Source organism: Magallana gigas, chromosome 9 (genome assembly GCF_963853765.1).
Source record: "Magallana gigas chromosome 9, xbMagGiga1.1, whole genome shotgun sequence".
Classification (NCBI taxonomy): domain Eukaryota; kingdom Metazoa; phylum Mollusca; class Bivalvia; order Ostreida; family Ostreidae; genus Magallana; species Magallana gigas.
In genome coordinates this window covers 28,593,671-28,609,923 of record NC_088861.1, presented here as the reverse complement: position 1 = coordinate 28,609,923, position 16,253 = coordinate 28,593,671, and the positions used below count along the sequence as shown (strand labels likewise).

General features: G+C 32.8%; 1 protein-coding gene across 1 annotated transcript; it reads right to left on the bottom strand.

Moving 5' to 3' along the window:
- Nucleotides 1–4,337: 4,337 nt before the first annotated feature.
- Nucleotides 4,338–13,982, bottom strand: LOC117691968 (uncharacterized). The gene is made up of 7 exons (XM_066072252.1): nucleotides 13,763–13,982; nucleotides 13,478–13,660; nucleotides 12,433–12,626; nucleotides 9,866–10,127; nucleotides 9,387–9,527; nucleotides 5,490–5,568; nucleotides 4,338–5,382 (listed from the first exon to the last, which is right to left on the bottom strand). The coding sequence occupies exons 1-7, from the start codon at nucleotides 13,803–13,805 to the stop codon at nucleotides 5,241–5,243; spliced, it is 1,044 nt and encodes a 347-aa protein (XP_065928324.1). The 5' UTR covers nucleotides 13,806–13,982; the 3' UTR covers nucleotides 4,338–5,240.
- Between the last annotated feature and the right edge of the window lie 2,271 nt (nucleotides 13,983–16,253).

Below are 16,253 nucleotides of genomic sequence, written 5' to 3'. Positions count from 1 at the left end.
TTGTCTCTTGTGTCTTAGGGAATCAAATGATATATGCATGTATGTCATGACCTATAGGATTGTCCCGAGGTTTTGAAACAGGAAGAGCCCAAATATCTTGAAAATTGTTGATATACTTTCCTTAACCATATATTTGTTTGTGTGTCATGCGGAATCACATTCTATACCTAATATGACCCCTGGGAAAAATCATGAAATCATCAAGTATTAAATCTTTAAAAGTGTATAGTTTGACCCATGTGGGTCATTCCTACCCCTATTGTGATATCGCTTCTTTTGGGAGACTTTTTAGCCTTCTCGATTATAATTACGTCTTGTTCTGTATAACTAAACACATATACTTACATCCACCGAGTATAATTCCCTCTATGTCTTACTAAAATTGATTGCAACTCATAACCCATTGCATTGAAACTACCATTATTGATATCTTCACGCGTACGCCCTGTTTATGGAGTGGTTGAAACCTTCAGCAACCAAAGAAAAATCACAGACTGCACAAAACAATCATGATGATGTCTGACAGTCTGACTAAAGTTCCCATAGAAGGGCATTTGGCTGTTTCTTTTATCTTACGTACTGATATACATTAACAATGATTTAGTTAATTTTACTTGCATTTTACGACCAATTTATTAATTTGTTGAAAGAAAGATGATGGAAATATGATATAAAATATAAACAATGAAATGCTTTTTTGATGATTTCTGTGGGTAAAAATTACAAATTTTTACATTATTTGCCGATGCAGGTCATGCGGGGTTTTTTTTACAATGTCGCCACTGCACAATTCACCAAAGAAAGCATTTAATTGTTAAAATAGATCACGGGGACTGCTTAATCACTTATCTTTTCCTGTTTCCGCTAAATGTGCTGCATTACTTCTTTAAATTAGATTGTGCAAAAACGAACGTTGTTATTTTTGTCATGAGACTTAAAATTGTCATTTCTAAGTTTAATTAAAAGTTAAATTATTATTCAAAATTGTTATTAAACTTTGGACTATATATAAAGGCCTAAAATGGCCCCCTAAAATGAACATCATCATTTTACTATCATTCTTTGTTTTCTTTGTACAGATATGTAAGTGATGTGTTCACATAATATTCATTTTGGTTCAAGTGCCCACAATTTAGAAATATGAGTTTGTAAAGACATCTTTTCCCGCCATTTTTGCATTTTTAGCGTAAAGCAGCTTGTTTTCAAGCAGTTTTTCCTTCCGAAAACATAGAGCGCATTCTTAAACAAATAAAATATGTCAATCAGAGATGTATCTAGCCAAGTCTAATAAGTGACAAAAAAAATTTCCTTGTTCAAGCATGCGCTCTATATTTCCCATTCGTAAATAGATAAGAAAAATGTCATTTTTTGGCTGATTTTGGTTGAATTATAGAAATCGCGTCACTTCTGACGTCATATACTGCCAGTGAGTGCAAATAAATCAAATAAACAGATGAAAAATATATATTTTACATCAACTCTTCTAAAAAATTAGTTAACATTTTATTGTACCCGAAACACTTAAAAAATGGCGAATTATTGGGGCCAAATTTAATTTTTATCATACATAGTTCTTTGTTATATTTATATATGTATTTAATTGTTATTGTTATATCCATACCAACGTCGACTCTAATTATTCCAGTGAACTTGAAATAAAAGATACCACTAAGTCTTCATCATCCGTTTCATATTTGGATATTCTACTGGAAATGGACATTGATGGTAACCTAACAACAAAACTTTATGATAAACGCGATGACGTCAACTTTTCTATAGTCAACTTACCTTACTTATGTAGCAATACACCTTCATCCCCTGCATATGGTGTATTTGTCTCTCAGTTAATTCGATACACAAGGGCATGCTCTTTGAATGAATAGTTTCTAAGGTGAGGCAAGCTCCTGAAAAACAAGTTGATCAAACAGGACTATCAACAGTCTTGTTTGAAGTCATCTTTTCGTAAGTTCTATGGTCGATACAACGACTTTGTCAGCAAATACAATCTTCCACTGGGTCGCACGCTAACTGAAGTTTTTCATACTAATTGTTAGACCATAATTAATCACCTAATTATCTACTGACTTTTCCGGGGTTTTTTCCCCTGATTACAACAAAGAGCACACGGCGGGTGTGACCGGTCAGCAGAAGATGCTCAATCCTCCATGGCACCTGATCCTACCTCTATATTTTTAGAGGTCCGTGTTGCTCTGCTTTGAATTTGTATTTCGTTCTATGGATTTTTTTGAGATGGTTGATAGTTTGTTATTGTCATTTTTTTCTAAGAGATTAAATAATGTGCGTTCAATACAATTTGACGGAAGGCATATTTGAAATGTCAAAGCTGATATTCTTCAAAGCTGAAACATTTTAAGTTAGATTCGTCAATTATTTTTCCTTAGTTTAAAGATGACTGTTCGTGACAGTGTTAATTTACTTCAATACATTATATATATATATATATATATATATATATATATATATATATATATATATATATATATATATATATATATATATATATATATATGTTGTTAGGTAACTGCAGGTATTCATAGATAACCACCCTAGGTCGAACGGTACAATTTAAAGTTTATGGCTGTCGCTGAGTTCAATTTTCTCAAAATATTTTAATTTGGAATATTGATTGAGGTACTTTCTTTCAGAAAGTCTGCTATATGCATGGTTGCGTCAATGAACAATTTACCTTATATACAGTACATCTTGAAAGAAAGTTATCATCAAACAGCAGACAAATAGAGATTTAGTACCAACGTACTCAACACTAATGACTGGATCAATGATTAGTTAAAAATGTGCAAGAGCAGCCTCCATACCATAGGAAATGTACAGTGGTACATGCACTTTAAGATTTCCAGGGCTCTCAAGTTTACTTAGTAAATAGGAATATGTTTATAACCGTATTCCATGTTCCAAAAAAGTCCCCTAAGTTCTGTCAAAATTAAAAAATACGTACCTGTACGAGGGTTGATCCAAAAGTAATGTCACAGATGCAATAAAATCGTGAAAAATCCGCATAAAGTTACAAAAAACTTGTGCTTTGAGATATCTACCTAATTCAGTTCAGATCTAAAAATTTTAATGCATTATGATAAATATTTCTGAAGATAACGTATTTTCAGAGCGTGAAGCAAGGATAGTCGCTGCACGCCAGCGACGTCATTTCTAGATCTTTGGCGTTCTTGTAGAATTTCTTAATTCGGTACTCTATAAAAATTGGCCACGGTGCTCTATTTAAAACTTTTATCTATTTTTATTCGTAAAGTAACTAATTACTCTTTTTGTAATCGATGGGGTAGTATGATGGATATTATTTAATGTGCGATCAGTTTGTAGAGGTCTCTTCAAGAAGTCACGAACGCAGCTTTATGATACTGCTCAAGACGTACACATGTAAGAACCTAGTTTTAACTTTTCTTCAGAGCGAATACCTTCTGTCTATTTAATTTATTTATTAATGTGACACATGCTTTTATTAAATATTGGAACCACTTTAAGGGAACCATTTTCATTCACTCTCAATTTTAGATTGATATGTCAGTTCCAGGACATGATTTCTATCCATCGAAGCAAAAAATGCCTCGTATCACTATTCGCATGTCCAGTATTTTTTATTCCTCAATCTAAGACAAAGGGCATTGCGTAAATGTACGAAATGGACGGTAACGGTCCCTAAATTTTTTAAAAAGTTAGAAAAAGTATATGTCATATCTGTTTCAACAAATTGTGTTGTTTTGGTCTTTTTCAAATTTTGCAAGCATGTAGTTTATGCATAAATACAAACCTTTAAAAAGACGTAAATTTATGACGCGGCGATGTCACGTATATATCATCCTACAAACATCAATATATTGTTAAGTGTTCAACTAAATTTTATCAAACTTTTACTTTAAATCAGAATTTTGATAAAGAAAGTATAAGGAAAGTATTGATGTATCATTTTATACAATACAGCGCCAGCGTGAAACGTGGTGCATAGTGTGACATTACTTTTTAATCAACCCTTGTGTTTAAAGATTCAAATTTATATATTGCTAACTTTATCTTAGAATTACTGTAGATATGCATCGTAAATAAGCTTAACCACTAGTTACGTATACAGCCATTAACCTTTTCTTGGCCCTCATAAATTGATTATTTCTGAGACAAAATATTGTTATTTTATAACGAATTTTAAGCACAATTATGTAACCTGAAAAAAAAATGCACTTGCAAAATTTTTCACTACGTATTTTTAGAATGTGTTTTTAAACATGTACCACAATGAGAAAATACAAACACTTTATAAACAATTCAAAGCAAAATGAATTCACTGTAATATTTTATTGATACTGATTGATTTTGATTCCTGATTAAAAACGCTTTTGAAAAGGTTTATTAAGATCAACATTGGTATTGTCTTCCCGTCTAATTCACTTAGTTCTAAAGTCTATGGATATGCGTCAATAGAGACTGTAAATGGCAAAACTTACCCGCATTAGCAGGCTATACATAATGCATCTTTATAGCCCGAATGAATCACCAAGAAAGCATTTGACTGGGCATATTGATATCTTTGAATCATTTAATAAATAATCGAAAACAAATGGGTAAAGTAAGCGTACGTTGATTATAGTTATTGTTAATGCACAGAAGGTACAGCTAATATTACATATATATGTGAATGTAATATTGGTAACTACTGATACATGAAAGTCTGTAGTCAATTCATTTAAGCAGAGCTTAATCCACGCAAAATCAACAGTAAAATTACTAAAAAGCTAACACATGCATCTAAACTACAATCGATTGTCGTACGATATACCACAAAAACACTAACACACATTCAACATGTACATGATATAAATGATATGACATATATTAAGCTTCTTGAAGGATATGTGTAATACTATCATCAAGTATTATTAACTAATTTGTAAGCTCACATCTATCTCATATTATCTGAATACCAATTATTTCCTTAAACATAATCATTAAAAATAGCTACAGATATTTTTGTATATATGTCTTGAGTTTGTCATTTTTATTTAGAAGTTGTTCTTACTAAAATTTATAGACTAATTTTTATTTACTAAAAAAAATTATGATTTTGTATGGCTCAAACAAAGCTTATTCCTTACAAAAATGAACCAGAATGATACTTTTCGTATTCATAAGTTTGCAATGTTTAATTGCTCGATGTTAGTTTGTCCTTGTTTTCTGTTCAGCACCGCTGTGTCTTAAGTGTGACTTTCCTGTCTCCTCTCACTAGTATATCCGATTACGTCATAATGATGTGCATTGTCTGTCATGTTGACATATTGTGTCTGTCCGTCTGTTATAATCGTGTCATATGGTTTCTCTCTTTCTTGAGCTTGTGCACTATGCAAAACCAAAATATGCGTGAAAGTATGTCGTATACAATAAAAAGATTTAAAAACTCTTTTGCTATAAATAGATATCCAGGTATAAAATGTATCTTAAGTTACCGCTTTTTACAACGAGCCACCAAAATGACGATGCCCGATATAAGAAAAACACCAGCAGCTGGGACCAAAATGTAAATACCTACAAAATATTTTTGACAGAATTTACAGTTATAACGAATCAATAAGTACAATTTATGGTTATTAGACGCATCAACATTGTGATGTCCTCTACAACATGTATTTTTTTGGCCACTTTCATACTTGCAATAAAGATACCATCATAATAATATAAATTACTTTCTTTTATCGCATTAACTTTCAGATTTTTTTCAGTTTTCTGAAATTCAAATAAAATATTGAATATAATTAAATGAATAAATTATTCCATATGATATTGGCCGATTTACATGTACATGGTGATGTCATAATACATTCTGCTTATGATATTTAACTTGTTATGTCCTATTCAGCGTTTAAAATGTAAACAAAAAACAAAAAAAAAACACCCAAAAAACAAAAATTGTCTCAGATTTGTGTACAAACATAGAATTGTGAGCAAAGCTCTGTATCTTATGGTGTCCGGATAGGGCCATTTGCGTTAGCGCGACATCGCGTTCAGATAAACGAGACATCGCGCTAACACACAACACGCCGTCGCGCTAACGCAACTTTGCACAACACGCCGTCGCGCTAACACAACACGCCATCGCGCTAACGAAACTTTGCATAACACACCGTCGCGCTAACACACAACACGCCGTCGCGCTAACGCAACTTTGCACAACACGCCGTCGCGCTAACACATAACATGCCGTCGCGCTAACACAACTTTGCACAACACGCCGTTGCGCTATCACACAACACGCCGTCGCGCTAACACAACTATGCACAACACGCCGTCGTGCTAACGCAACTTTGCAAGTTTCACAGTCTAGAAGGAAGTCGTGTCCGGAAATATCAGACAGCGCATGCTGAAATATGTAGGCCTGCACGCAAGCATGGATTAAAAATAAATAAAATATATATATCATTTTCATTTATTATCAATGCATATGATTAAAAATATAGTTACTAGTATGTCACTGTATAAGGATATGCTAGCATGCATGTAAATTATCATAAAATCTACCAATTTATAAATTTACCTTAAATATTTGATATAATTCATTAAATCAACAATAATATATTCATGACATGCTATATACCTGTAATTTTACATTTTAAAATTTCTTTGCTTTGGTAATATACAGAGCACCTAATATTAATTTGTGACATGTACATGTTATAAATATAATATTGCTGAATTAATTAATTAATTATACTTAATATTTAAGGTTAATTTATCAATTGGTAGATTTATTAATAATTTTTGTTTATTTTTGTTTAAGTTGTGTTAGTGTGACGGCGTGTTGTGCAAAGCTGTGTTGGCGCGACGGCGTTTTGTGTTAGCGCGATGTCTCGTCTATCTGAACGCGATGTCGCGCTAACGCAAATGGCCCTATCCGGACACCATAGTATCTTGTTTAATGCTTAACACTCGAATACGGTTAGTTAATTGAAAAACAATTAAAACAAAAGAGACATGCGCTAGAACTAATAAAGAGCACCTTTTTTTCAAAATGAATCATACATGTAAATATACCTACATATTTCCGTCAGCGATGTTAAACTCTGCTTAAACTGAATAAACTCGAGAAAATGCTGAGCATCTTAACAAAACACATTACATTCATTAACCATCACGCAAAAAATCGTACCGAATTACTAATAGAACGAATTCTATTTTAGCACGTTGTTAATACACCAGGTTATGCTTATTTTACGTAGATAAACCTGACAAGTGTCTGATTTACCAAAGTCTAAGATTGATTTGATATGAAAAAAATACAAAATACAGGCGATAGTTCCCCAGGTTACAAAGCATAAATAATATGAAAATGAACGAAAGTCGGTAAAGGACATGTATTGCTTGTGGCAGTTGTGCTATACTCTCATTTGTTATAATAGGTACATGTAATACTACATATTGATATAAAATGAAAGTTTCCAATTACACTGTACATAGCTTCTATCACGCATTTTGACCCGTGCGATAGTTTAAAACAATTTTCAAAGCATATAATGTAATTCAACCGATCATTTTTGAAATTTAATTTTCTGGATCCCCGCCTGATACGTCCGCCTTCTTGTATATTAGAATTACATGTACGTTGACCATATGTACACATTAACTTAATCGGCTATGTTATGGGACGATAACATTTTTTATTAATGTTTTTGCAGGATATGTAACAAATAACAGCCTATTTGTGGGTTTTTGCACTGATTATTTGAGATAATTTGCCGCCATCTTTTATGCATTCCACACACCACTCACAGTTTCTTTATTTGGTGTTCTGTGTGTATGGCGACAAATTGGTAAATTTGCACCACTCACCCCTTGTAGCTTCATCCTGATTACATTTTATCTGGCTAAGTGTAATGTAGTAATATATTAAATACACACATCTTTGTTTGCAGTGCTTATTTACATCTTTAGAGATTAACTTACAAAAAAAGTAAACATTTGTATGACTTATATGTAATTGATTTGTTCATAACCATAGTACTAGTGTATCACTGTGCATACATAAAAACGATAAGTAATGCTTATATTTATTAGTGAAACAGGACGGATTATTTATATTTAGATTATTTAGATTCATGTACTAATCTTCATGCGGGGATCTAAAAAGGAGGGGGTCAGGGGATCTGGACCCCCTCCTCGGGAAAATTGGAGCTTATTAAATTTACATAGTAAAAATTTTTAAAATTGGCCTAGGACCCCCTACAGAAAAAATTAACTACGCTTATGAAGTTCTCTACCATAACGGCATTTTTACACAAAAGGGGTGAATAAACCCGGGTTTTAAACTATTACTGGTGGTGAAATACCTTAGGGTTCAAACGCATCAGGTGGAAATGCACCAGGGCAAACAAAATCACTTAGATCCGCGAAACACACTGCATTATTACAAGTCTACTTAGATATTCAATACAAAAAATTATTTAGTTAGGTAGGGAGAAGTGAACATAGCATTTATTTGTATATAAGAGCATGTACGTATGATTTTTATTTAGAACAGTTTGATGTCGCTAGGATACATATTTTCAGATCCTTGATTTGATTGGTTAATTTAGATATTGAATCTCGAATTTCGAATCTCGAATCTCGTATTTCGAATCTCGTATTTCGAATCTCGAATCTCGAATGATCCTTCTCGGCTTTCGTAGAAACAAGCTAACGTAACATCATCGTCAAATGTGAAAACTGTTTACGCATTGAAATAACTAACCTCAATTTACTTCTCAAAATTGGCATCAAGCTATCTTGCATGTTTCAAAGATTTTCATTGCACGCGAAATGTTGCAAAACAAGCAAATTCATTTTGTCAGATCGACCCGTTATCATACGTCAAACATGGGTGCTTTAAACTCAGAAAAATCGTTTTTAAAATATGGAATACCGAACCTGAAGTTATAAACTGATTGAGCTACGCCTTTCTTTTATTATGATTTTCGTATTTACTCAGACTTGAAACAAAACTAGCCTTTAGTTTTTGCAATTGATATTTTCCTCTCCATAAGGATGACTTATGCTAAATTACGTTGAATTTGACTCAATAGCTCTTGAGAAGATTTTTAAAAATTCACCTCCCCTCATTTTATTTTACAGTTCGTAGGTTTTCTCCGCTTTGAATGCAAACTGGCCTTTTATTTCTGTCATTTACATTTATATTGCCTTTCTATAAGGATGCTTTGTGCCAAATTTGGTTGAAATTGTCCGAGCAGTTTTAGAGAAAAACTTAAAAATGTTAAAAGTTTACACCCATACAGACGGTCAGACGGACGGACGCCAAAAATGTGATCAAAAACTCTCACTTGAGCTTTCAGCTCAGATGAACCAACACGTCTTACTAGTTTTCCCTTTAGAAGTGTCTAAGGTTGTTTGTGTAACAGTCTGATGCATGTTTGAGAAATCAGAAGTCAACGTCTTTGTTGAAGAAGTTGTATTTCCTTGGATCATTGTTTTTATGGTTGTCATATTGTATTTAAAATCTGTAATAAATGTTGATGGATTAAGGTTATAACATTCGTTAAATGTGTATTCAAATGGCGTTATTTAAAATGAGCACAGAGAAGCACGTTAAAGAAGTTCAAAAATACATTTTTGTTATGTTAATGATAATTAAAACGTTAATACATGGCATATAAAATACATGCAATGACCTTCCTTTTTTTTTACTTAAAATATGATAAACTTATAAGAATAATTTATAAAACAAACTTCGAAACGTATTTTTTAATGCCTCTAAGGAGAGAGAGAGAGAGAGAGAGAGAGAGAGAGAGAGAGAGAGAGAGAGAGAGAGAGAGAGAGAGAGAGAGAGAAGGGTTACCACAATATTGTTCAATTTTGCTGGAAGCAGACGTTGTTACACTGTGGACCACCGTACCATTTAAGCAATATTCAAGCCTTCCTCCAACATACATATATATATTAAAAGTGTCTTTCAAGTTTAAACCTGTGCAAGTAACATCTTTAAACATCGTTCTGAAGATCCGGAGATTTGGAATCATTAAGTGGACAAAGCCAATACAAATCTGTAGAATACTCCTGGTTGTGTAATTCCGATACACTGCTGTAAAATTTGCAATTACCTTGAAACAAAAAAAGAGATTTTTTACATATAAAATTCATTATTAACGATAAGTCCTCAAGCAAGAATGCATTCAACATACACTTATTTTCTCATAGTATATATCATATAACATTAGACAATAAAATCGGGGGAAAAAATCATGTGTTATGTGTGCACGGATTGATTTGTATCAATTCTATTGTGGGTTTTGTTTTTGTTTTTTTTTTTGTTACATGTAAATTTCATATAGTTGTACCTTTTATAAGTTTTACTATATAAATTATTTAATAAGCTGAACACAATAAAAAAACTCACATCACAATATTCAGATTTTTTTAGGAGAAAGTTTTATTTTTAAACGATTATTTCATGGTTCGGTTGGTGAGCGTTGCCATTGTACATTTATGAAGTTGTGATAAAATGAAGCTTTGTAGAAGTACAATACAAGAGATAGCTTAAAAGAAAAAGTAAAAATTGGAAGCCTTTGAAATTTTGTATACAGACCAATGCTGCCCTCAGATTTATCTTTCTTATTTTTTTAATTTAAATCAGTGTACTTATCTACAATTGTAATACTATAAATATGTAGACAAATTTGGTACATTTACATATTTTGGGATGGCCCGCATTAGACACCAGACGGTAGAATTGAACAGTTTTAAATATAAGGTAAACAATGATATAACTAATAATTTTTAACATTTTGAGAAAAATTGCTAAATAAATGTAATGATTTTTCACCTTCTTTGAAGTGCGGAAAATGACAGTTTCCAATTTATTTCTATGGTAAATGTACCTGGAGTTTGATAAGGCTCATAAGAAGAACCAGATAGTAGAATTTTATAAACTTCGCAAATAAACTAAAGTTAGTGTAAACGGCTTTAACGTCTTTCCATTTCATCCCAGACGTGCACGATCGACAACAAATCGGACGAAACAGCTGCCCAAGGCAGTTCTGTTGAACAAACAAGTCCCTGACTACACGTGCAACGTTTGGCCTTGCGTTGTCTTGCTGCAGAGTTATGCGTTTTTGGTGTCTCTGTATGAAGGGTATCACATGACGCTGAATAATTTCATCTCGATAGCGTACGCTGGTGAGATCTCCATTGACAATTTGTAGAGGGGTCCTTCCACGTGCTGATATTCCACCCCACACCATAACGTTACCTCCATCAAATTGTTGCACAACACAAGCGTCCTGGTAACGCTACCCAACGCGACGATACACCCTACATTGTCCGTCACTGCTATCCAAATGAAATCTTGATTTATCAGTTAACAGAATATTGGCCCAGTCCTGTATTCTGAATCGCAGATGTCGTGTACACCACGCTAGTCTGGCGATACGATGACGTTGGAGCAGTACTGGGCGCACCGCTGGACGTCTTGGTCTGATGTTTTGCTCGTGCAGACGATTACGCACAGTTCTTGGACTAATTTGGTCGCAGCCCTGGAATGCTACGGGCAGTCAAACTTGCTGTCGTGAAACAGTTTCTCATATGATGCACAAGTCCAATGTGGTTGTCCTGTTGACATGACGTCATGTGTGCAAGAGGTCCCCCAGAGCGCGGTCAATCCTAAGTGTTGCCAGATTGTTGAAAACGTTTCCATAATGACTGGATGGTGTTCCGATGAACTCCAAAGTGTCTTGCTATAGTATTGTGTGCCATTCCAGCTTGCAGCATCCTAACAGAACGATTACGTTGGTTTTCGTTGAGTCGTGGCATGACATAGGGGTAAATTTTGTTGAAACTAAAGTGATATCCTTTACAGTTTTTATTTCAAACAGTATTGGCCTGTAAAACTCATGCGTATAAATTCTTCAATAAACAACAGGTGCTCACTTACCATGAACAAGTCTGTGCACCCAGACGGTTACCATCCGATATTGTCAAAAAACATTACCATTATCGATTGTTTAAATTTTATAAATACAAAAAATAGATATAGAAAAATTATACAAAATTTTATAATGCACAGTTTCTTTTTTTCCGCTAGTATATAACCAATTTAAAAATCCTCAAATAAGGTTTCAAATTCATGAAAAATACATGTAGTTTACCATGGTTTAAATGTTGGTAATGTGTTACAACTCATAATATAACCAATGTACTTTTTATCTGCGTGCACTGGTATTTAGGTCACCTTGATATCATTTTCCAAACTGCTACACTGTATATATTTTTTGGACAATTTAATCATTTTGATAATGTATGATAAACAAGTCTTTAGGAATAAATGTGCGACATTGATTGATACTATACATATAATCAAATAAGAAGACTAATATATATAAGTGCAAAGGAAGGTGCATGTGTATTTACCGTATTTGCAATAAAAGTATAGTTAAACTGGACTGAGGCTGAAATCCCGATTATTTCTTGGCATCCGTTGGCAACTATATCCACTATTTCCTTTTCTAGGTCATCTAGTCGTGCAGAGATATTGCTACAATTTGACGGTAAAAATCCCGGAAAATTCCACTGTGCTGAATATGTAATAGAAACTACAGGAAGACCTGATAAGAAATGTAAGAAAATGTTACATGTAGTATTAACGGAAAAGCATTCTTGTGCTCAAATCCAATGTATATTTCATATAGAAGTAAATATGTCAAAGCCAAAGCTTTACGAATGTCTGGGTCACTGACACAGTGCAGCCCTATGAGTAGGCGATAACATTTATCGTCGTCTTCGCAAGGGATCAACGTTATATTTTCAGTGGTCAGCCGTCCATCAGTTGATTTATCAAACGGCCTACAGACCAATGTCAACCCTCAACCGATTTTCGGTCGAACATCAGCATCTGTCGGCAGGCATTTTTAGAAAATCTCAATTAATCCATGTACTTAAATGTCGTCCGATCAACGACAGCCTTAACAAACTGAACACCGATGGTAGGACGATTTTTAAACGACTGCTCCAACTAAAGCAAATAGACCGACACAAGATTTGTCAATTCCACTAAGTTGTTTAGTATTTACCAAAAATCATTGAAATGCCCCTATTAATATTTTTAAAGATGTTTCAGATACTGCGCTGTTCCTACTACCGACATGGAAGTTACACTTTTGTTGAACAATTCAAATTGAGAAAATATGTAAATAAATATTAAACAATTTTTTGGGGGTAAATATTATACCAATGGGCTAAAGATAAATAAACCCACACATAAAAGTGTTCAGGATTCAACAGTTTGTTACATGACAATCAAACACCTTTTTTCAATTCTAAGGGTTATTTTCAATTCATTTGTACCATACACATACATGTAAAACAATTTTGTAAAACTGCAGCAAAATAGTACAGATCTGGAAATAAGATTTTTGAAAGAGATGGGACTGATAAATGAGAGTATAAATTATCTTACGCTTGCATGATGATAACGAAGGCGTCCATACTCCATCCGTACAATAATAGGACACTTCATTGAGACCTGTAGGTAATATAAAACCACGGTAACACTGAGCTGTACACAAATTGTCTGAACAAGAAACATTGGCGTTCTCTACAACATTGTTGATATTTTCAATGGAGCAACAATCGGCAAAACCTGTAAAATAGTATCAGAATTAATCAAAAACGCAACTATGTTGATAACATATAATCAATACGCGTTTTTGTAAATGTGAAAGTTTCTAGATGAAATACTTACCAGTTGATTTGATCAAAAACAAAAAAGAATAGAGTGCCTTCATTTTAACCAGAAAAGGTGTGGTGTAAACCTTTATAAACTGCACGAATAGCTCGAACACAGGGATGTGTAACAATATACAGCTGAGCGATTTTGCACTAGATAGACACCATTTCCTTTTTTAAGCCGGACGGATCACTTCGCACATAGCGTTATTCTTCATTAATTTTATATCGCCATATAAACGAAACTATAACAAATTGTTCAAAGGATAAATGTCGCATGTTTTTAAGACTTTTCTGGAATATTAACTAAACTTGTAACAAAATACAAACGACGATGTATGGTCCTCCTTGTACATACATCTATGTATAAAATTTAAGTGTTGATTTATATTTGTATTTTATTTGCAGATGCACATCTTATATTTGCATGTGTTGAAAATCTAAACAAGCATGCTTAATGTGTAATCAGATTTTAAAACTTCGTGCTACGGGCATTTGAAGTAAGAGTGTGTGTGATTTCAGGTTTTAAATCAATAATTAAAATTATATATATATATATATATATATATATATATATATATATATATATATATATATATATATATATATATATATATATCACTGGAACTGTTAAATGAGTTTTGTGATCGACTTCACTTTATGCGCACACATTACCCTTCGCACTGCTTTGTTAACTGCAGTGACAGCTTCATGTAAACCTTTAATAAATAGTGTCATAACCTAGGAACATTATTTTGATGTATTTCATATTTCACTTTGGATTTAAACATTTATATAGTTAAATATTGCTTTCTTTACCTGAGTAAGAATTTCGTTCCGAAGAACACTTCGCCATCTAAACATATTAAAGTTAGTTTGTTCCTTGCTATTTTGGTACTAAGCAACAAAACAGCCCCATTTATCGTAATTCTGCTGTTTTGGCATAACAGAAAAACACATCATGCTGACATCTGATAATGCATACCGATCTTTCCTTAAAAAGAAATACTTGATTTTTGTTTCCGCCAACTGCGCTGCATCACTTATTGTGTCTCAACACTCTCTGTTAAGATTGTGCAAGAACGAATGTTGATCTTTTTATCATGAGACTAAGAGATAAAATAATGTGCGATTAACAAAATTTAGAGAAGGCGTATACAAATTTCCCCAAAGCTGATTTTACATTTATTTATTTTTTCTAAGTTGTAGGTGGCTGTTCGTGGAAACTTATACAGATGTCGTAAACTCTCGTGTGCATGTTCATGAAGCTATCTTAAGACTAGGATAAACGTATGTCTCTGACTACGCTTAGGACATATTTTTGTCTTAAAGAGGTTCGATCCTCTGATTTTGGGTAGCCATTTTGTGTCACCTCTAGTCTGGAAATTCTGTGTCATATATGAATTCTACTTGTATATTCCTTTTTTTTACAATGCCAAATAAACTCTATTGAATAAAATAGTTAAGAAAAAATTCCATATTAAGAGAGTGTAGTAAGGGACTATATTTTGTGGCGGAAGGTTTTTAAGAAGAAAATGAACATTTTTCATAACTCAGTTGTTTTAGAGTACCGTAATTTTAGCTTTCTTATTTTCCGTGCAGACCAAATTTTCAGATAGTTTATGCATTGGGATATCTTTGTATTGTTTCAAAAAACTTATTTCAACAATATTTCAATATTTCTATCGACATATATTGGCATGTTTAAGTGATATTTCATAAAAGTAAAGAAAAAATCAACTCCAATTTCCCCCTAAAATTAGCTTATTTCATGCCATTTCTCAAAATTTACATTATAGACCCATACTTTTGGTTTTATTTTCTGAATATTTAAATTTCTTTTGACAAGTCTGTCATAATTTGAGAAAAAGTTTGAGACTTTAAAATTCTTTAATTGCACGTTGAATCTTTTATGAATAAAAATAGTATTTTTTTCAGTGCAAAAAGGTCAAAATATCAATAAGGTGAAGAAATTGCAAACTCTTTCATTATGATAATTTTAATTTTATTAATTCTAAATAATGTAAATTTGTATTTGATACCATGGTTCATTTCGATAAAAAAAATATAGAGGGAAAAGCGATTTATGTGCAATTTGCACTTTCATTGCAGAAAGGTCATATTAAATACACCGTAGCACCGAAAGGAGCATATAGACCCCAAAATTTTGTTTTGAATTTTGGTTTAGATATGTGTGTAGATATTAAAAAAATACTTTAGAAAAAAAACTTAGACTTTTGATCGCAGGATCCAACGTCCTTAAGTCAGTTTATCGAAGCTGCTTAATATAAAAAAAAAAATCTTCTTAAAAATTGTCTTAATTTTAAGACATCCTCAGAGCTGCCCTAACCTAACAAGAGTCAAAATGGTTATATGATTTATTAGAATAGATCAAATATAGATTCTCTAATTGTTCTTCAGATTTTCAAATGTTAAACATAGAGTCTCATCATTATAATGTAACAGTATGAATTTATAGTCATATACTGTTGAATCATCATAATTTG